This window comes from Brachyistius frenatus, unplaced genomic scaffold, assembly GCF_029030835.1.
Source record: "Brachyistius frenatus isolate BFR_SWC_R1_liver_20210118 unplaced genomic scaffold, ASM2903083v1 Contig_12, whole genome shotgun sequence".
NCBI lineage: Eukaryota > Metazoa > Chordata > Actinopteri > Embiotocidae > Brachyistius > Brachyistius frenatus.
Genome location: NW_027210611.1, coordinates 3,970,205 through 3,992,584, shown reverse-complemented (window position 1 = coordinate 3,992,584; position 22,380 = coordinate 3,970,205). Strand labels below are relative to the sequence as shown.

General features: G+C 39.3%; 1 protein-coding gene across 6 annotated transcripts in view; it reads left to right on the top strand.

The window, feature by feature from the left end:
* Nucleotides 1-22,010, top strand: part of pde1cb (phosphodiesterase 1C, calmodulin-dependent b) — a 98,937-nt gene extending 76,927 nt beyond the window's left edge. For 3 of the 6 annotated variants that reach the window (XM_069692334.1, XM_069692339.1, XM_069692340.1), the window contains 14 exons: nucleotides 979-1,161; nucleotides 3,207-3,273; nucleotides 4,509-4,625; nucleotides 5,134-5,274; nucleotides 7,683-7,783; nucleotides 8,479-8,607; nucleotides 9,567-9,668; nucleotides 14,001-14,121; nucleotides 15,336-15,417; nucleotides 16,262-16,382; nucleotides 18,304-18,479; nucleotides 19,809-20,042; nucleotides 21,022-21,084; nucleotides 21,367-22,010. In XM_069692334.1, the coding sequence (XP_069548435.1) occupies nucleotides 979-1,161; nucleotides 3,207-3,273; nucleotides 4,509-4,625; nucleotides 5,134-5,274; nucleotides 7,683-7,783; nucleotides 8,479-8,607; nucleotides 9,567-9,668; nucleotides 14,001-14,121; nucleotides 15,336-15,417; nucleotides 16,262-16,382; nucleotides 18,304-18,479; nucleotides 19,809-20,042; nucleotides 21,022-21,084; nucleotides 21,367-21,386 (1,657 nt within the window). In that variant the 3' untranslated portion in view covers nucleotides 21,387-22,010. The remainder of the gene's footprint in view (nucleotides 1-978; nucleotides 1,162-3,206; nucleotides 3,274-4,508; nucleotides 4,626-5,133; nucleotides 5,275-7,682; nucleotides 7,784-8,478; nucleotides 8,608-9,566; nucleotides 9,669-14,000; nucleotides 14,122-15,335; nucleotides 15,418-16,261; nucleotides 16,383-18,303; nucleotides 18,480-19,808; nucleotides 20,043-21,021; nucleotides 21,085-21,366) is intronic. The other 3 variants (XM_069692335.1, XM_069692338.1, XM_069692336.1) reach the window with 3 other exon arrangements.
* The last annotated feature ends 370 nt before the right edge of the window (nucleotides 22,011-22,380 follow it).

Genomic DNA, 22,380 nt, shown 5'->3' with positions numbered 1-22,380 from the left:
AATGGATGTTAATGTTGCTCTGTAACTGCTGGGTGTGAAAATAAGCAACTGTTTGCTTGCAATTGTGCTATGTCCTTTCCTTTTATTTAAATGATAGTCTCAATATGTTACTTGTCATAGAATAATTTTATAGTGTGGTATTACAACTTTCACTTTAAAAAAAAGTAAACTAAATCTTCTTAATCATCTTAATACATGTACTTCCTCCACCACTAAATTTATTTGTGGCAAATGTGGGAAGATAAATATGTACAACTAACAAGACCTCAAGCTGAATAATACGTCATATCGGAGACTTAGTCTTAATGTCAGTACATTGCACAATTGAAAAGGCAGTTTTTTAATCTGCTGCCCTTCTGGTTAAGTGACATAGAAAAGTACTGGGCTAAATTCATGGAAACATTGTTTTCATGGCAACTAATTGTTAAGGTATGGATAAGGTTAGGAAACATACTGGGTCACTAAATGTCAACAGCTGAACTAAGGTCCAGAATGGGAGATATGACCAGGTTTATGGAATTATGTAAATTTATCATCATCTAGATCCAGCCAGATTAAGGTCAGCAATGGCATGACCACTCCAGGATGGAGGATGATGAAGTATCCAGTGCAGAATCCATGTAGCACCGTGATTATCAGTGTGATGTGAATGCTTTCTCTTTGCCATAACAACATGTATTCAGTTCAGAGGGTTTGCAGGCTTTGCTCTTGATCCCTCGTACATGTCAACACAACAGGGTAGCCGTGGAGACTTATATCCCACAATTGGATTTGAGTTCTGCATCATGGTGTTTCAAGAGGCCCGAGATGTTTTGATGTTACATAAGAGGTGATATTATTTGATGGACAGTGCTGGGATTTGAGTTTTATCCTCTGTGAGAGTAGCGCTGCAATAAAATCTATATATTTTATTAAGCCTGAAGTTTTGGCATCTTTTTTTTTGTTCCTGTCTCGTACTTATTACATCCCTTTTTACAGGCGTTTGGTGGATACCGAGGATGAGCTCAGCGACATCCAGTCGGAATCTGTGCCTTCAGAGGTGCGGGACTGGCTGGCCTCCACCTTTACCAGACAGATGGGCCTGATGCTGCGACGCACTGAAGAAAAACCTCGCTTCCGCAGCATCGTCCACGCAGTTCAGGCGGGCATATTTGTTGAGAGGTAAATTTGTTTTGTGATTGACAAACCACATCAACAATCACAAACAAGCAAGCAGCCATCAATCTTAAATAATTCATATGGACTGTCACCTTTATCTTTCTCTCCCTGAAGTGGCTAATCTATCATTGGTGAACCCAAACCAGTGCAGCCCCGAGCGACTGAAAGCAATTCTATCAACAACTTTCATTTGGCCTTGCGTAAGAAATGGTCAAGTGCAGCTGTACACGTTCGAGAGCTTTTTCTGCTGCTACACTTTACATTATTGACATTTTTTTTTTTAAACAGAGGTGTTTTAACGTTTTGAATTTAGATTTTCAAGCTTATTGAAGCTTGTCTATTTTTTTTTTTTTTTTTTATCTCAGCCTATATTTAGATTTTTAGATTTTATAAAATAATCTTTTTATATCAATAACTACAGTGGTGCCCACCATAATGGCATCTATATCACAAATATTATAAATTATGAGACATTTTTTTGTATCTCCAAATACATTAAACAACAATTTAAGTAGTAAAGGTGAGAGAGGCAAATCCACCAGCCATGTTTACTATTTTATCATGATAATATATGCGGATATCTATTGAATGCATCATCCATCCATCCATTTATCGGCAAATCAAAGGTGAAACCAGAACATCAAGGCACACCTACTCAAAGTTTGTTATCGATTATATACGTCTGGAATGCTATGCACATTATGATTGGCTATAGTTTCATTCGTGAGATTTTACCCATATTGCACTACAGCAGACTGTCAAATAATTATTATCAAACCCTTAATCAAATAATACATTTATTAAAAAGGCATTGAAGTGTATTCTTTTGTGGGTTTGGATAGCTGTGAATGAAATCTTTCCATTCTGTCAATTGAAAATGTAAAAGTGGGAAACTGTGATGTGTGACGTATTCTAGCAAATGTTAACAGACACACTTTACTTTGCATTGTTATAGATGGTTACAGGGGGCCTGAGCCTTTCCCCGCTGATACTGGGTGAAAGGCCGAGATACAGGAGACTAGAAACAGTAGATAAGACTGTCAGCCAATGGCCAATCGACTTTATGTATCTTGCAATGTATAAATTCAAGGTTAGATTATTTTGAATTGGTTATGAAGTGCATGCTTCTTAAAACTCCATGAACATGTGTCAATAAAAATGACCAAAGCCTGGAAAGAGGAACAAAATAATTCAAAATCTAAAGCAGTGCTGCTTGGTTTCAAAACTGCTATAGTCCTTTACAATTTCAATCTGTTGGAAATGCGAGTGCATCCTTTGCATGGTGGCTCCCCTCACCCGAGTCGACAATACATCATCACGGCCTTGGCGAGCCCGGCTAAGCACAATCATTCAGAGTTAGAAGTATCTCTCTCTCCAAGGCAGGGCTTTATCATACTAACATGCAACATGCATTTGTTTAACTCAGTAAGCCTCCAACATGTAAGCTGTAATCTTTCTTAATCTGTTTTTACAGAAGGCACTCTGTCTTTACAAAGACCAAAGATTGGAAAAGGGAGGATGAGGATGAAAATGAAAAGGTGGACCAGAGTGGTGCAGCATGAGCTGTCCACCATTTTCTTTTATTTGAAAAGATAGTCACCTTCCCTCATTAAACATCCAGCCTAATATGTAGTTGCAGTTATAGAAACTATTGCAAGATTAGTTTTGCTGTATTCTACAACACTTTTCAGATGCTAAGCAACAAGACAACTGAATCTAATGAGTCAGCCGATCTCAGGGGAAATTACACAGCCCGTTTTGTAGTTTGTGATAAAGCTAAACTATATTGTATCCCTCACAATGGATAAAGCCTTAAACCTTTCATGTGCAAAAAAAAAAAAAAAAAAAAAAAAAAGACTTGCAGAAGCATCTACCTTTGCTCAACTTAACCTTTCTATCACAGTTTCCCACTGAGTTGTGTTGATTTGAAGGTTTAAAGTGAGTCTTGGTAGGGAAGCTTGCATACGTGGTTTGGGGCACGTATGCTAACCTCTGGTGTTTCATCTCTGTGGTGCTCCTCATTTGATGTTTTTATCTCGCCCAAACAGGATGTACCGACGTACCTCCAACATGGTGGGACTCAGCTACCCGGCTTCTGTTATATCTGTGCTGAAGGTATTAACATGTGCACTCACATTTGAGCGTAAACGCTCCGATATGAAAAAAGAACTCCACTCGAAAAATGTAGACACACAAACACATGCCATAATCAAGACTCTGTACTGTGATTTACTTTGAAGAGGTTGATTTTTAGCACCGTCCTTTTGGGTATATTTGGTGTTTTTTTTGGTTGTGTTTTGAAAGTTTTCCTTATAAGATGTTTTGGCATTAAACAGTCTGGGGAGTCCCTGAGAGGAACTACATATCTTCTGTTTACGTTCTGAAATGCTGAAATAACATAAGCCAGCCATCAGTTGGCAATGTCTATTCTGTACAATACATAGCAACAACAATAGTCTGTTTGTTCATGATTTGATCTGTTTTTTTTTAGTTTGGGATTGTTTGAAGTAGGGTCGTGTGAGGAACGTATCCATAGTCAGTGTGTTACCTGCAGCAGATGAGAGTTGGTATGTCCCTTGTTTGGAGAATCGGGCAGCTGTCCTGCATAGACGCCGTCAGCAATCTTCTGCTGTGGTCAGGGTCAGCAGCAAGTTCTATTTTAGCCACCTTAAAAAAAAAAAAAAAAAAAAAATCAATGTCAACTGCATGCTATATTTAAAATATTTTCAGGGCTTTGTCTGTCCGTCAGACAGCTTTTTCCGTCAGGGAAATTCATCGTTATATTGTTCTCTTTAAAGCTACCAGATTCCTTTCACAAAATTTGTATTTTACCTCAAAGAACACAGGAGTTGTTTGTGTACCGTTGCCTCAATTGGTTCTTTTGTGTTGTTATGTGACTTTTGAGTTAGGTCAGATCTGAACTAACTGGTTAAAAAACCACCAAAGTCACAAAATAACAAACAAACCATTTGAGGCAGCGGTAGACAACCTACTCCCAAGTTCTGCAGGTAAAATGACTTTTTATCAATGGAGTCTGGTGTCTCTGAAGAGTGGAATATAATGATGCAGTTGCCCCTGTGGGAAAGGGCTGTCTGACAGCAAGGTAAAGCAGTGAACCGTAAGCTTACGTCGCTTTAGTTCCTCTTTCAGTGGGAATGTACCAATCCTGAAGTAGAAGCTAAATAAGTCCCCCAAGAACTGTGCAGATATAAAAAGGGGTACTTCCATTTACATAGTTCTTATAACTATAAAACAGCTCCCCTGGCCCATAAGCCCCTATTGTCGTAGAGGATGACTTCATTGTTTGACAAGGACAATGTCATCATTTGAATTTCTTCTCTCTCACACAGAACGTTGACAAGTGGTCGTTTGACGTTTTCGCTCTGAATGAGGCCAGCGGAGATCACGCTCTCAAATTCATATTCTACGAGTTGCTCACAAGATACGACCTCATTAGTCGTTTCAAGGTAAAGTCACAAGGCTATATGGTCACTGATATGCTTTTGTTGATGTCATGAAAAGAAGGACAAAGTTCAACTTTTCAGTGCAAATAAGAAGCTTCATGCCTGATTTGATGGAAGGGAGTACACTCCTGTCTCCTAGGAGGACGATAATGTTGTTGTATTTCAACAATGACCGTTTCATGTGGGGGTTGGACATACTTCATATCGTCTGACAGTAGTGGAGCTCATTTTCCACAGCATCTTATAGCTGAGGACACTGCAGTTGAAGTGACAGTATCTGAGAGTAAATGACACAGGCAATGAAGCTGATATGAATATGTAATTGTAGTCTGCAGGAACCTAAATGATTCACTATCCTATCCACTATGATTTTATTACATCAATTTCAGATTGCTGCTCACATTTAAATTGTATGCAGTTGTCATTTAAAATCATCAGGGTTGGAGAAGTTCCTTGCTGTTTGCGGGTTTTTTAACTCGCAGCTAATTCCTGTTGCTTTGCCTGATGTCAGATCCCGATCTCTGCGGTGGTGTCATTTGTGGAGGCCCTGGAGGTCGGATACAGCAAACATAAAAACCCCTACCACAATCTAATGCACGCTGCCGATGTCACACAGACCGTACACTACTTGCTACTCAAGACCGGCATGGTGGTGAGTAGGACACGGACAGGTTACACGACATAATGTTATCGGAGTTATCAGGAGCTAACGACGCTAACGACACTAACCTGCTAAAAACCTACAAAAAAACATTTGAACATGTTGGTTTAGTTCCAAGAAAGAAAGCTCATTGGATTGAAGCTTAGTCTGTGAAATCAAGGGGATTTTATCCACATGGTATTCAGAACATCTCTGTCAGCTGACGTATGCCAGCCTAATTGCAGCTTTGTCTGACATGCAGCTTCTAAATATGGCTTTTTCTTTTTTTTTTTTTTATTCTGGAGAATCCACAAACTGTCCTTTCATGGAAAAAAACAAGATACCCAAAGTAAATCACTCTTTAATTCCAGTTTTGCCTGGGGAAATGTGATTCTTGGTAATGGTCCTTTTTTCAACGTTTGAAGTCAAATATTTTACGTATCCTTTATTTCTTGCTGCAACATTGCTTCACTTCTACTCCATATTTCATGTGGTTTTTGTTCCTTTTCCATTTGGTGACCTATATTTCACTTTTTCCCAGTGGAGTGACTTTAGGGCATTTTCTGATGCTGCATTCATTCCTAAAAAAAACCACCAGTTCAAAGTCTCCAGCCAGCCAGCCGGCCGCCCACGCTTCTAGTGTTTTTATTTAATCACCTTAATAAGGTGGCTGCGACAGCTGTCGACATGGTGTGTTCCTTTGGGCAGTGCCTCGTGGAGTAAACCACATTACTGCTAAAACCACGGGCTCCTGGGAGAGCAGGAGAACAACATTTATCATTTCCCAGGCCCTCCAGACTCCATTAAATCAACAATCAACAGGTCATTCACGAAGCAGGCCCACGAGGAAATACACTGAGCTCTGGATTGGCCATCTTGCACCCACCCTGTTCTTAATGACTCCCCCTTCCCCCACTGCTAATTAGTCATCAATATCGACTCGGCTTCCTGAGCGAAATCTTTGCTATGTGGACGTGAGCTCACTCTCATTCATGCACATCTCAGAGGGAAATGCCCACTCACTGGTGTGTATAGATGCTGCATACGTACACAGATTAAACATGAGCAGACAAAAAAAAATAAAAGCACAAACATGCAAACATTAAACATGTCATCACGTCTGGTTCTTAGATGTCATTTCTTTGTTGCAGGTGATAGTAAACTGATCTAAGTAAAAGTAAATTTAAAAACAAGTCAATTACAACAGGCACTTTTAATCAATAGATTTAATAGATAGAACAAATTATTGATTTTTTTTACCAAAAAAATTGGCCAATATACCAATAATTGAATATTAGCAGAAATGGTTGCAGGGCTAGAATTGACGTCACTACCAGAATGCGGACAAACTTATCTCAAAGTATTCCTGGAACCGTTTGCTGCTACTTTTAGATCATCGTCTTACTTACTATTGTGATGAATCACAGCTGCAAGTGCAATGTGTAGTAGGGGTGGGCGATAAGGCCCTAAAATAAAATCACAATATTCCACGATGACGATGGTCTTGACGATATGACAAAATACAAAGAATGCAACAAAGTGTTAAAAAAAGATTTTGGCTGCATAAACTTGGTAGTTAGCCTTCAAATATTCAGTAAAACCCAAATCAATTATCTGTCAGGTCTTTAGTTTGTAAACAACAACAATTGAGGAGTGAGATTCAAATTCTGTATAAAATATAGCAACTTTCAGTCCTACTTACTGTTGTTGTGTGAAAGTTATTCACATGACATACATCCTACTGTTACTCTGTGCAATGTTATGACGTGCGGAATATTGCCTTAATAACTATGACTTTTATTGTTTTGGGAATTATGTCAATATGATCCTGAACAATATGATATGGCACACTTCTAATGTTTAGTCTCATTTTGTGGCAGCATTTAAAGAGAGCTTGAGCTTTTCATTTAGATTTGGTAACAGTGACAAACCAGGTAGAGACTGTCAAAGAGATAAAGAGGAAGTTAAAGAGTGATAAAGTGACAGTTTAAAATGTGACATTCAACTGTGCATGTCGTATCGAAGGTTTGCTTTTTGCTTCTCTAACATGTCCTCTGTCTCCTTCTCCCCCATTTGTTTTCTTTCTTCCCTGATGGTAATGTATTCCTCTTGCCAACTACTTCTCTGCATCCTTTATATCACTTTTCTCCTCCATTTTATGCCCTGATGGACCATTCCCTGCTTTCCCCTTTTTTCCATTCACTGCTTTCTCATTTCTCTTCTTTAATATCTGTCCATTCTCTCCTCTTGTGTTCATTTCTTTTACCTGTCAATGTCTCTTTCCTCTCCATCTCGCTGCCCCTTCTTCCTCCTCCTCCTCCTCAACACCCTACTCTCTTCTATATGATCCTCTTAATATCCCTCTCGTCCTCGTCCTCGTCCTCGTCCTTCCTCGTCCCCGTCCCCGCCCCCGCCCCCAGCATTGGTTGACCGAGCTTGAGATCTTCGCCATGATCTTCGCAGCGGCGGTTCACGACTATGAGCACACGGGGACCACAAACAACTTCCACATTCAAACCAGGTAATGGATCATAAAATCAAAAATGCATGGCACTGACTCCACCGATCAATGTTGTAATTTACAGCATGGGGGCTTTACATTCACACTGTGATCGCCTGCAGTGCAGTAATAACACTGAGGCAGAATGGGAGTCCAGATGAACTTCAGACTCAGTGCCCTTGAAAAAAAAAAAGTCTGTTTGTCCTCCAGCACTCAAAATTCCTCAACGGCTTCATTCATGAAAACTTGAGATGGAAAGAAAACATTCTGTTATTGTTTGGAAATTTAGTAGTTGGTTTGTTACCAACACTGTTTTCATTAAATATTCTTCAATTTATGCTTATTTTCATTTTATAAACTTGGAATAGTCAATTTTCTTAATAAGGTATCCAGATTCCTTTGAGTTTATAATAATTACTTTTTTTTTTCCAAATGTATACTTTTTCTAATCAAGATACATTTCAGGGAGGGAAACTTTTCCAGATTATTGACACTTTGTGAACTGAAGAAAAAGAAAATGGGCAAATAAATGAAACACAAAAGAGGGAAAGATCAGAGGTCTTAGTCACATGCTGGAATCAGTTTGATCACATTTGTATTGTCATTAGATGACACATTTTCCTGAGAAAGTAAAGGTTCCATGTTTGTTCTAATTTTTTTTTCTCCCAGTATAGACTAATAACAGGCTATTGCTTTGCTTTCTCTTTGACTGACAGGTCAGACACGGCTATCCTGTATAATGACCGCTCAGTGTTGGAGAGTCACCATGTCAGCGCAGCCTATCGCCTGCTGCAGGACGACGATGAAATGAACATCCTGTACAACCTCTCCAAGGACGACTGGAGGTCAGTGAAACATCGGATACACTCACACCATGCCTGGGCATGTTTGACCCCCAAAGTCCGGTTTGTTTGTTTGTTGTACAAACGCTCCATAATGTACATGGGCCACTTGAAGAGATAGTCACCACTTTAAGTGGCCCGAGCACGGAACTCAAACGTGTGTGGTGGGTTTGGTTCTCACCATGTTAAAACGTTTAAATTGTAGTCAGGAAGTAAAGCTACAAATTCATCCTTCAACATTACTTGCCTCCATAAAAATGTTCTTTTACATGCAGCATGTAAATAGCTGCTTTACATAATCTATAAATCTGTAAGGCATGTGAGAAGGCCGTGTTCCACTGTGCTCAAAATAAATCCAAATAAGCCACAAAGTCAATACAGAACACTCTGTTGTTCTGTGCACGAGTACTTTTGTTCAAAAAGAATTTGCATTGTGGTTCAAGTGCCAGTTCAATCTGAGACAAACAGACCATAAAAGAAAGACAGACAGGAAGTGGAAAGAGTTGAGTGACAGAAAAGGGAACTTTAAACTCGGATGTAAAAATATGCTGTGAGAACAGATAGAGACAGATACGAGTGTCTGGCATGAAACCAGGCAGGTCAAGCGGAACAATCTCGCACCTTTTTCAAGCCTCAAAGTAAACTTATCTCCTATTTTTCTACATTTACTCTGCTCAGGGGAGGCGCAGAGTCAAAATCAGCAAAATTGATTTCCTTTAAGGTCCAACAACTTTGTACTAAATGGAACTGTTATGTGACAACAAACTAAAGACGACAGCTGCAATCCGATTTCTTATAGCATAAGCCGGGTCTTGTCAAAGCAGATTTCATAAATAGCTCTCAAAATCAGTCTTCATTCACTTTAGAGACTTCCGAAATAAGCCGTCTCTTATTACCTGTGAGTTTGACAGTTCATCAAGCTGCACGTGGCTCATGTTTCTCTCTCCTTTGTTTTCGTCCAGAGAGCTGCGGGCTCTGGTGGTGGAGATGGTTCTGGCCACGGATATGTCCTGCCACTTCCAGCAGGTTAAGGCCATGAAGAACTTCCTCCAACAACCCGAAGGGTCAGTCGCCTTTTTCCCTCAGCACTGTTGACACTGCCTGCCCTCGCCTGCGCAATTTACATCCCCATTAATCCAACTATCAGCCACTATTTACATACCACCTGCTTTTTACAACCCAATTAACCCTGCTCAGAAGGGGGTACTCATGGAGAAATACAGTAAACAGCCATGTTTTATAGGGAACAAACAAAGGATGAGTTATTGTTGTTTAATCAAAATAAAGAATAGAAGAGAAACGAGTATTTTGCTGCCAAATAGTACCAAATGTCATGCATTATACAGTGTTGTCCAGCAGGGTATAAATACTGACCCTCTCAGGCAGTTTTTTTCTTCTGTGCTGGATGTCTGCAGCAGAGTTACGGTGTAGTCACACCAGATTTGGCAGGGCGAAATGTATTTGCACACTGCGGTGAAAAAAAGTTGGCGCTAGAAAATGCTGGCAGGTTTGCTGGCGTGCTGAAGTTCTGCTACAGCTGATGAGTGGGAAGAAAACATTCATCTTTCACAAAAAAATGTTATATTGTCTTCACCAGCACTCTTGTTTTACTGCTTGTATTCTTTCACATAAATATTTCCTTACACCTTTCAGTCGATTTTAGCGACGATCAAAAAATGCCTTTGTCATTCGGTGCACAATTTTGATACTTAGACTTCATCCACATCGATACGTTTTTGTTTCAAAGCATGCAACTTTTACTATGTTAATGCAGGAGTAAATCTTATATCAGTGTTAGCCAGACAATATACAGCTTCCCATACAAGCCCAGCCTGCCTATGTAGATTAATCCTAAATAAATCTTACATTATAACGTCTTATTTCACTGTTCAAACTAATGTCTGTCTGAGTAGAGGAGGCTTCTCTGTGCGCAGCTGCATTGCCGTCTACTAATCGCCTGTTATGTCAGGCATGCAGGGGATCTCTAAATTGTAGCAGATAATAACCCGAGTTAGGCTTTATTCATCAAAACTGCATTCAAATTAAAGATTTCTATCGTCATGTGTAATTTTCTCTTTTAAAAATGGATTAATGGAAGAAAAAAATTGATTATGGGGATTGTGATTTTGTTGAAAAAAAAAATCAGAAGTCCTCTGCACAGGAAAATAGTTCAGTCAAACTGTGGTTAAGAATAGGAGAGCGAGGAGAATGAAATCCAAAGGAAGGCGTTTGCTGCACACCAAAACACTCGGCTCTGGACTTGTTGGTCTTAACTTTAACAATTTAAGCAAGAGAACAAATCATGGGTATAATTAAAGAAACTCATATCATCCGATCACAGGTTCCATATAGATTATTGTGCAGCAATACATAGTTTTAAAATATGTAATCATTTTACACACTGTTTGAATTTTCGTTATTTGCAATAAATCCACAGTTATATCTTAACATAGCAAAGACTTGTGAAATACACATTAAAGGACTTCAAAGGATTCCCAGTGACACATGTAGCACTTCTCATCCTGCAATAGAGCTACCAAGGATGGCTTAATATGGGATCTACAATATCAAGAAAATGATGATGAATATACAATTTCATCTTAAAACCCAATGTAAACCCCAAAGAAGCCATGAAAAAAAAGGAAAAATAAAAGCAAGATACCTTAGAAAAAATTGCACTAATAAAAATCGACAACGTCTACAAGATGAATTAAACTAGGTGACGCTGCTGCCATGAATTACAAAAATGTAAAGTGCTGCTTTTTCAAAACTAAACAGTAGTTAAAGAATAAAGAAACGTGACAGATTGATGTACAAGCTTTACACTGTACCCCTCCCCCTCCTTGCTGTAATGACTTTTTAAGGACTGTTGTGGTTAGCATATCTTTGTCTCCTTCCTGACACAACTTCCTTTTCACATATGCTGTGGGCAGTGACTTAAACCCGCTGTACATGCAGACCTAGAACAGAAATTAAAAAAGAGCTATCAAGCAAACTATCATACGACGCAAACGGGTCGTGGCTGCTGATGTAGCTGCCGCACAGACAAGAGAAAGCTAAGAAACCCTTTGACCTTCAGGATATTATTGCTTTCACTGTGATAACGCTCAGCACGCGTCGCGTTCAGGAAACTGCTCAGGAGATAAATAGCTTCCCGAAGAATACATGTTGTGATCGACAATATTATGCTTCCAGTGTTTGTGAATATAAAGAAAAAGTGCTGAGTGCAAGGTTATCATCAAGCTACAGTATGGGGTGCACGCGCGCGCACGCACACACACACACACACACACACACACACACACACACACACACACACACACACACACACACACACACACACACACACACACACACACACACAGATGCACACAAGTACATAAATAAGCGATTGCAGTCTGCAGGGAGCTGCGATGCTGAATAGACTCTAATGTGAAGTAATTCAAACCAGTCAGCTGCAGGCTTGCTTAGAGTGCACTTTAAAACCCAATCTGCCTCCGCTGGAATGAGGGGAAATGTGAGCCGTCTTTCTCACCTCTGTTTAACCTTGCGTTGCGTGTGTGTGTGTGTGTGTGTGTGTGTGTGTGTGTGTGTGTGTGTGTGTGTGTGTGTGTGTGTGTGTGTGTGTGTGTGTGTGTGTGTGTGTGTGTGTGTGTGTGTGTGTGTGTGTGTGTGTTTTTTTCATTTGTCCGCCTATTTTCCATATTGGCCTGACTCTGTCCGTTCACGCATCTGTCCATTAAACATGATATTTGGATATGGTTATCAGGTCATATCTCAGACACGACTGTTTCTGATGAGGTGAGACGGTGCATCTTCACACTGTGTTCCAGTTTAGAGGACCGGCCAGCCTAATGGAGGCAGCATGATTAAAGGGGGACTGTTTCTCCCCCTCCTTTCAGATGGAGGTGTTTTGAGTTGCCAACGGAGCACGCGGTTGTATACACATGCTAATAAGACGTATTAGCAGAGAAGTATTTTTGCATTTGCCCGTGCCAAGCGAGCCACACACTCGTACTAGTTGTCATGTTTCTTTACACCATAAATATGCGCGCGCGCGCGCACACACACACACACACACACACACTAGTTTATTTTAAGACAATCCCACATGCACTGTTCTGCTGCTGGAAATACTAAGGAAAGTGTATTAATCTACAATTGCAAATAGTCCCTACCAGATGCACTATTTTCTTCGGTTTGAGAAGAATTAGTTTTAAGAAATTGCCTTTTTTTTTTTTATTTATTTTTTTTAAATGAAACTATATATTCTTTGTTTGCTTAAACATGAACTCTAAAGGTAAATTTGCAAGTAAGCAAATCTTTCGCAGTGATGTGTTTATACTTAGCCTGCAGCCATGCACCACGTCCTATTAGGGCTGAATGGGATATCATGCGGTTTGAGAAGAATTAGTTTTAAGAAATTGCCTTTTTCTTTTTTTTTTAAATTTTTTAAATGAAACTATATATTCTTTGTTTGCTTAAACATGAACTCTAAAGGTAAATTTGCAAGTAAGCAAATCTTTAGCAGTGATGTGTTTATACTTAGCCTGCAGCCATGCACCACATCCTATTAGGGCTGAATGGGATATCATGCGGTTTGAGAAGAATTAGTTTTAAGAAATTGCCTTTTTCTTTTTTTTTTAAATTTTTTAAATGAAACTATATATTCTTTGTTTGCTTAAACATGAACTCTAAAGGTAAATTTGCAAGTAAGCAAATCTTTAGCAGTGATGTGTTTATACTTAGCCTGCAGCCATGCACCACATCCTATTAGGGCTGAATGGGATATCATGCGGCAGTTTGACCTGCAGCTCACGTCCCACTCCTCTCTTGTAATGTCTTAGTAAATTTAGTCAGTTCAAGTTCTTGGTGCACACTGTACGCAAAATATATATTGCCAAGTCTATCGTAAAACATATCAGCATGTCAGCACAGTTTCATGGTTTCAATAATTGTTCCTTCTGTCCATACTGGCAGCAAAGTGATCCTTCTTGTAATTGAATCTAGTGTCAGGGATGGAGGACGACATCTACAGCCCAGTGTTGGGGCTGTACTCTAGCCACTGAGTACACAGTAGGCTATGATGCCAACAAAAAGCTATCCCACCTCAGGCTGCACAAAGTGTCAGATGTTGTGCACGGATTGTGACACAAACAACTGCCTTGGTGTCTTCAGGTACACCCATTGCCTGGGACATTTACTTCTATCCTTCCCCCCAACTGGTATTTTTCAATTACCTATTATTAATATATTTTTCTGTCAAAATACAAAATCTAGAGCAAATCAATTTAAAACAAAAACAAACAACCAAACAACAACAACAACAAAAAGCCAGAGTACCGGACCCTTCCAGAAAACAACTCTCTAACGTACTGCAATGTTCCCCGTCTCAGCATCGACAAACCCAAAGCCCTGTCCCTGCTGCTGCACACGGCGGACATCAGCCACCCAGCCAAAAGTTGGGACCTCCACAACCGCTGGACCACCTCCCTACTAGAGGAGTTCTTCAGACAGGTGAGTGGGTTCACCCGTCAGGTCACAGTCGCATGCAGGATGACAGCAGCCAAACATGTGCTTTAGTGCTTTTGTGGTTCAGATTAGGAATGGGTTACAATTTTTTAAAATATTCCTTAGGAAATAAAAAAAAAAATCAAATAGACAACAAAAAGGAGAAGAAGAAGAAGAAGAACACATTACTTCCAGGCTTTGGTAATACGTGACGCTGTGAGATTAGATGCTACAGTACAAACAGCAGAAAACATGCAAAGACTACGATTAATCAAAAAGCTCTTTGTGGTACTCCTTCAAAAAATAAACGACAATAAAGTGCAGTGCAAACTCAGCGAGGTAAAGCTAGCATGTCATGAGTCACAACTGTGTCATTTGGGAGTGAAGCACCGAGCAGACGGTCCATCCACAGATCAACAATAAAAGACTAGCTTTGTCACCAGACGAAGTATGATGAATACTATTCTCTTGCTGCGTGAATTATTTGCTGTATTGGTGCAAACACAATTTGAAGTAAAGTAAAATTGATTTGTCTTTTTTTTGTTTGTCGCTTCTCTGTTGCTGTGTTTATGATTGTATTAGTTGCTGGCTGCTTTGTCAACAAAAGCTGTTAATTCTGTCAATGCAGTACAAATTCCGTGTTTTTTTTGTTTTTTTCTGAAGTTGCAGTGAAACATGACGGATAAAATAATGACAATAATTGTGAAACATTGGTTTAATATGGTGCTTTGGCACAACACTACCTCCCAAATTAATTTGCATTAGGCTATAAATAATAAATAATGTATTTGAAAATGTCTTCAAAAATTACATTGGTTTAAATGGTGCCACATTGCTTTCATCTCTTCCATTATTAATCCACATGGTTCTCATTATCAGTGATATTGTCATGGTGGCTGCTTTCACGAGGCCTTTGTCTCTCGGGATACGGATTGTCAATAAATAGCTTCTCCAAAGAACATTGTCTCCCGACTCCACAACTCATCTGTTTGCGACAAATCAGAAAAGAAAATGAAACACATTTGTGGCCCAAAAGCACTTTGGGTGGGGCTCAGACAAATCAAAGTCTGTTGATAGAAGTGTGAGCATATGGCGTGCGGGGGTAAGTGTGGGTTTATGAGCGTCTACATGCCCAGTGAGATGCGTGCGCATGCCCGAAGGGTGCGGTAGCCTTTTCTAGCAACTAAATGACTGTACTGAGGGAGCTGTTGTGTTTGCAGGGGGACAAAGAGTCCGAGCTCGGGCTGCCGTTCTCCCCTCTCTGCGACCGGAAGTCCACGATGGTGGCACAGTCCCAGATCGGTGAGTGGCTTCTCCCCGTACGGGGACGCAAGTTCTACTCCAGGATAGGATGATGTCTTTTGAGAAAAATCTTGCAACTGAGGCACTTTTGATTTGAAGAATGGTCAAAAATGTTATGAAGTCTTTGTGATGGGCTATGATGCAAAACGCCTGCATGAGGTCATTTCTGCTAAAAAGGTGTCAGTACTAGCTACTGAGGCCAACTGTGTCCTTACCTCGTCCGCAGGGGGGAAAAAAAATGACATTTACTAATATTATTGCTTAATAAATAATGACAAATCTAATTTAACTTGTGGTGTGGTTCCAAGTATACAACCTTTTTTTTTTTTTAATCTCAGTTTCATAAAGGTTCAAATATTTGCTTCTGTAAAAAAAAAAAAAAAAAATCAAACAATTTCCATGGGATGCTATCCATTTTTAAGTAATAACAATAATAATAATAATGTAATAAATCAATTATATTAAATTGTGTTTTCCACAGTGTTCTTAGTGATTGTTCTGGGCTTTAAACACTTCAAATTAAGTAAAGAATGTGAATATAGGTCTGTAAAGATTCTCAGTCATCCATTTCATGGTCAATCTTAGTGTTATCCAAAGGCAACTGCATTTATTTGATTTGAGGATGTTTCACCGCTCATTCGAAAAGCATCTTCAGTTCTGTGGAGGTCAGTCAGTACACAGAAACTCTAGTCTAACAGTTAGAAATTAAATACAATTTTCAGTTAGAACTGAAGAAGCCTTTTGGACGAGAGTTTAAAGATGCAAGTCCAGTTGCCTTTGGATACACTTACAGTACAATGTGAATATAGACTAACATTATGTTTGCTGATATCTTTACCACCAGGGTTCATAGACTTCATTGTGGTGCCCACCTTCACTGTGCTGACGGACATGATGGAGCGCATCGTCACGCCGCTCATTGACGAGGCCTCCCATGCAGGTTTTGCCGGCTTTAGACGCTCAAGGTGAGCTGCAGCTCTTTCTCTGTGAGATTATATTTGTGAATGAAAAGTTTGGATTTTTAAATGCTGCTCTGGAGCATAACTGAGCAGATGGAAGTGGGTGACTATATGTAAATCAGAAAAGATATTAATCGGCAAGCCTGGTTAATCAACGACGGAAAATGTACTGTTTTCTACCCTTCAGCTCTCACACCTTTCTGACTAACTGCTCACCCAATGACATGATTAAAACTCAGCAGCTCCTCTGCACCAACAGCATATCTAATGGAAGTATTGGGAACAGCAGATGAGTCTCCCATGAGTAATCCATTTCTGTGCGTGGAAATGTCTCCACCTTTCATCAGGCAGAGCCACACACCTTGAAATTGACATTTTAGAGATGTTAGTGAAGTTCACCTCACCGTCCCTGATCAAGAATGGGCCTTGGTGCCGGACAGGCATACACAACAGCCTCTTTAGCTGCAAAAGGAAGAGATGTTGTCCCCACCGGTTTAATTAATTGGCTCAATACTTTTCCTCCGTCATCGCATTAAATCAGGTACACTGTGTGCAAGCCTGTGAAAGCATCTAAATAAGAAAGCACAACTTGCCATTGCGTTAAAAAACTACCCAGACAAAGATAATTAAAAAACTTTGTGTCTATTTATTTGTTTAAACTTTGTGTCTTGTGAAGTTATCTCACTGGAAAATAATGCAGCACTTAGGGAGTCTGGCTCTGCATCTTCCATTGCACCTGCACGTCAATGTCGGCATCCACATTCTCCCCAACAGCAGTCATTAGCATCACTCAGTGGGCCTCCAGTCACAGTTAACCGAGTGGAAATCGCAGATAGTGTTACCACTTGTGCAGTCTCCTTGTCTCCGTACACACCCGGGTGCTTATTTGGTTCCTTGCAGTGTTCCCTCACAGCATTTATAGCTGCTTTCAATCACCTATAAACTGTGTCTGCAGTCTCTGCCTGCCTCTTGTTTATCCGTCTGTCTTGCTTCTTTTCTTTTTCAACATACAGCTTCATCTGAAACTCGTGTTTTTAAAAAAAATTTTTTTTAGCCAAAACAGGAATATGACTCCAGGCAATGTTGATCTGCTAATCAGTCCACAACTCCAAAATGAACTACAGTTTAATGTATTGCCGTGAAATTTTGTACGGGCATTCTTAGCCCTCAGAGGGTGAAACCTACCGGTTTTGAGGGCCTCCCGAGTTTTCCTCTAGTGCCACCGTGATGTTGACATTTGTGGTTAATCTCAGCAATTATTAGAAGGATTTTAGAAACATTTCTTACATACATTCATATACCCTACATGATGAATTGGAATAAACTTAAAGGGTTCTTTCCATCACACTTTCATAAAGTCTCAAGACCCTCAACACACATAAAGAAATAAACAATGGTCAAAAGTGAAGCAGTAGCTGCATAAATACTCTGACTTGGCTCGACCTAAAAAACAACAACAACTGCATTTCCCATAATGCAAGTTGACAGTGTCTTTCATTAAACCTCCAAAACCTTCCTTCCCCCATGAAGAACCGAAAAACAACTGTGTCCCACCAAAACAGGAAGTTTATTGTGACCATAGATTCAGTGAGCGACGCTGTGGGCTGAAACCATTGACTGTAGGCCTATATAAAAGTGGACATGGCTTATGGGTCAGAAAAACGCGAGGGATTGTCTCCAAAAAAGGCTCTGAATTCATACACTTCCATTCAAGTAATGACTTTCCCTTTAGTCTCAGTTTTACTTTGTGTCTGTTGATGATTCGAAAATTTTAGCACGCTAATATGCTAAACAAAGATAGAAAACTTGGTCAAAATTACCTGCAAGTTCATGTTAAAAATTCTCCCTCAGAGCTGTTTTTATGACTGTAGACTTCTGTTTTAACTGCCTTCCTCTATCTTATTTTTTTAAATTTTTATCTGTCCAGTCTGAACAGTATTAGCTCAGATGAAGCCAAGAGGCGCAGTGTCAAGAGCATGGGCTCCGACAGCAGCTCCTCAGGCCAAAGTTCTTTGCTGGTGGTGGACATGAAGAACTTCAAGGCGTTGTGGAACGAAGAGGTTTACCAGAACAGAGAGAGGTGGAAAGCACAGGCTGGTAAAGGTACTGTACATCCGTACAAACCGTAAATCTGGTCAAATGGGGATGATTTGTGGCCATAGTAAAACTGATCTGTCCGAACAGATCATGAAATCCACCAGAGTGGAGAAAATTGGCTTATAACGCTGCAATGCTCTTAGCTTAATCACAGAGGGATTTTACTGACCTGTGGAAGTGTGGAATTTGTGAGGAAATGATCTGTTTTGATTCATTATGTTAAAATCTGCCACTGCTGATCAGCGCACGCATTAATTTCTATTTCATATGTTTAATCAAGTTGACACCACTTTCTAAAAAAAACCCCGAGAGATAGTTTATCATTTGTAACTCACTAGCCTTATTTGTTGTTTGTAAATGTTTTATGTCAGTTATAAGCCAATAATAAGGACAACGTTTACATCACTTTATAGTTATTTCAATTTTTCAGACAAGCACTTAAGTGTATTCAAAATTAATAGTTTGTTAACATTTACATATTGGTATATCTACATACTGGAAAGTTGATGGGTTATTATAAGGAGCATTAAGGAATTAAATATTAACTTTAGATTGAATAGTCTATGAGTGAGAGATAAATATTTATCGTCAAGTCAACAGCATAAACACTAGCCAAAGGAATTATTTCCTAAATAGTTGTTGACCAATACAAGAGCCACTGATTAGAACTACAGTGTGTTTGTTAGAAAATAGGACCGTTAATGTGCCAATGATCAATGTTTTGCAGCTATCATGATTATATTTATTCAACACTGGAACAAATGCTTATATACGAGTGTTTTAGCATTTTCAGGTTATTATTTGGGGTTTTGCTAACAATCAAGTTTAGTCTTTTGGTTACCTCTAGTTGTTTTGATGAGTGCTGCATTCAGTTGCATAAGGCAGTTGTTTTCAGTTGATAAAATACAAAAACAATCAACAGACTTAGTCAGCAACTAGAGCCAGTGAACGTATGAATCATTTAGCAGCCAGATATTTGGTGAAGACCAAAAACAGAGCTAAAACAGAGTGAATATATGACCTGAATGCATTAAGTGACAGAATGACAACGTCTCTCTGAAATTGCTTGACATCTGCTTCCAAATAAATGTACTTGTCAATTTAAAAGTGAAAAATATCTGTACAGCTTGTTTAAGCTGCCACCCAGTGGCCAAACATTGTTAATGCCGGTTTTAAGTTTCAGCAGAGTTTGAAAAATCTGCGGTCTAAAACAGAAAAAAAAAAAAAAATGCTGAGCTCTCTTAACCTTCACTGATTTAAAGTAACGAACGGTAACTAATGCACATAAACACACACACACTCACTCTTGTTAAATTGCCTCCATGTGACCCTCAGAGGCAGAAGAGCGAGCTAAAAGGGAAGCGGAGGAGGAAGCCCAGCAGGAAGAGGCTATGGAGCCCCAAGAGGTCCACACAGAAACCGAACAGCCTGAACCAAAGGAGGACAAATTGGAGGTTGAGGCGCATGAGTCAGCAGAGGTCAACAGACCACCAGATGGCAACACAGGGGAGACAGAGAAGGGAGCGCAGCCTGGGAGCGCCACGAAGTCCAATGCCCCACTGCAGAACGGTAAATCTTTTTAATGGTGTAATCCCACAGCATCGCCCGTCTTAATAGATGTGACATGAGGATATTTCTCTACAGGTATAATATTGATAAAATACAATACAGATGTCGCACCAGTGTGTTAATGCAATCCCTCTTAGAAATATAAGAGTTTTTCTAAATAATTTGAAGGTTTTAACGAGATTAATCGATTAACCTGCCCTGTTTTTTTTTTTTTTTTTTTTTTCTAAATTCCTCTCTAAAGTATAATTCCTTAAAGCGAAAGGTGCAATACAGATGTCTGGTTTTGTCCAATCAAAACTCCAAAATTCAAAGACATCAAGGGTAGTATCAATGTTTGCCGCAGAAAAGCTTCCGATTCATTTGGGGTCGATTGACTATTCAATTTATTGACTAACTGTTGCAACTTTATTTCTGATATCCAGTTTGTTTACAACCTTGTTTTTGAAAAAGTTGGGACGCTGTGTAAAATGTAAAAAAAAAACTAAACAGAATGCAATGATTTGCAAATCAGATGAACCCATATTTAATGAAAATAAACCAAAAACAATGTCAAATGTTGAAACGGAGAAATGTTATTGTTAATTTATATTAAAAAAAAAAATATTTTCCTATGAATAGCTTCAAGATTTGAAATATAATTTTTAAAAAAATGTCCTGATTGTGTCGTACATATTTTATATCAGCTTGTTCTATGTCTTCATGGAGAAAATTATATTTACACAGTAAAACATTCAAAGCTAACTGCAAATTCCCATCAGATATAATACAGCAGATGTGTAGATCGTACATCATTTAATACACCAATTACCAAATCTGCACGAGAGTTTCAAATAAAAACTCTCTTGGTCTGAAAAATGTTTTACTTAAAAAATAAAAACGCTTCGAGATGAGGCTTTGAGACTTTGTGAATGTTTGCTGTCATTAAATATATCAGTCAAGTGCAGATGACAAATGTCACAACTATATACTGTTTTTTCAGGAGAGCTGTTAGAAGGGGCTGAATCTCCAGCGGGTGAAGACAACAAGAACAAAGCAGTCGATGGTGGGTTGAATCCCGCAGCCTAAAACTATTGACGGAAAATTAAAGTCAAATATCTGTTTTATGGCTTTACAAAAACACAGTACTTCCATCCAACATTTTAAATAGGACAACGTATTAATAATGGGAAGCAGGGGACTGGACTCTCTGGTATTTGATCAGGAGATTAAAGTGAAATAAGATAATTCACTGGGCCTGCAGGCGGATTTCCCCGTAATAGCTGATCACTTTGTTGAAACATAAATCCCCTAAATTGATAATAATCCTTTTCCTTTTCCTCCAAAGCAGAGGTCGTGATGGAGTGAGCGAGCTGGTGGGAGGGGGGCATCATGGCCTCAATGCTGCAACTGTTACTGCTCTTCTTTCGACCTGATCCTGCTTTTAAAACCCCATGTGGGAGAACTCAGACTTAGCGGGAAGGCCATTAGTTGGACTGTGTTGCCCTCTACAGGAGACCGAGAAACTGACACATTTGCTTCCTCTTGTGTTTCTTTTGAATCAACTGTTTTTACTTTTACTATGTTTATCCTGCCAGGTTCTTGTATGCAGAGCCGTGTGCATTATTCATCCCTTCCTGCTTAATGATAAAGATGATGAAGAAAATTTTATGACCTTAAAATGACAGCAGTCAGGAGGAACCTTTGACAGACTGCTATTGTTTTTTTTGGTTTTTGTTTGTCACTCTTGTACTTCGCCCTGAGTTGTATGTTCAACACAACCGTAGACATGTAGCCGTTGTACGAGTCCCACTTTCACGGCATCTTTTTATTAGACTTATTAAAAGACATAAGGTCTTGTGTTACAGTTATTGAGTTCGGTCCTTGCAAATGATTACATAACTGCAGATCAGTGTGAAATACACAGTAGATGCACATTAGAGGGACTTTTACGACTGCTACAACTATGATATATGGGTATGTGTACAGTAAACTGGGATCTCCTGTTGAGAGCCTCTTGCTGAAGCTACCACAAAAACACATCTTTACCAACAGTTGTGGCAAATTTTTTCCCCCAGAACATGTTTACTTTCTTTGTGCTTTCCTCAGACATTGTGCAGTTCTGATGCATTTATTTTCCTTGCAGCCAGGAACATATCGAGTTCTTTTTGTGTGTGTTTGTCGTCTTTTCTGTATATATTAAACGTTTGTATATGTAAGGACCTGAAAAGGAGTAGAAATCTATCCATAATCTACCAAGGGATATTTTTTTTTTTTTTAGATATATTGTAAAATAATTGTCGTGAAAAACATCCAAAAATTAGAATGCAGCTTTTGCATTTCTGACATATCACGCACGCAA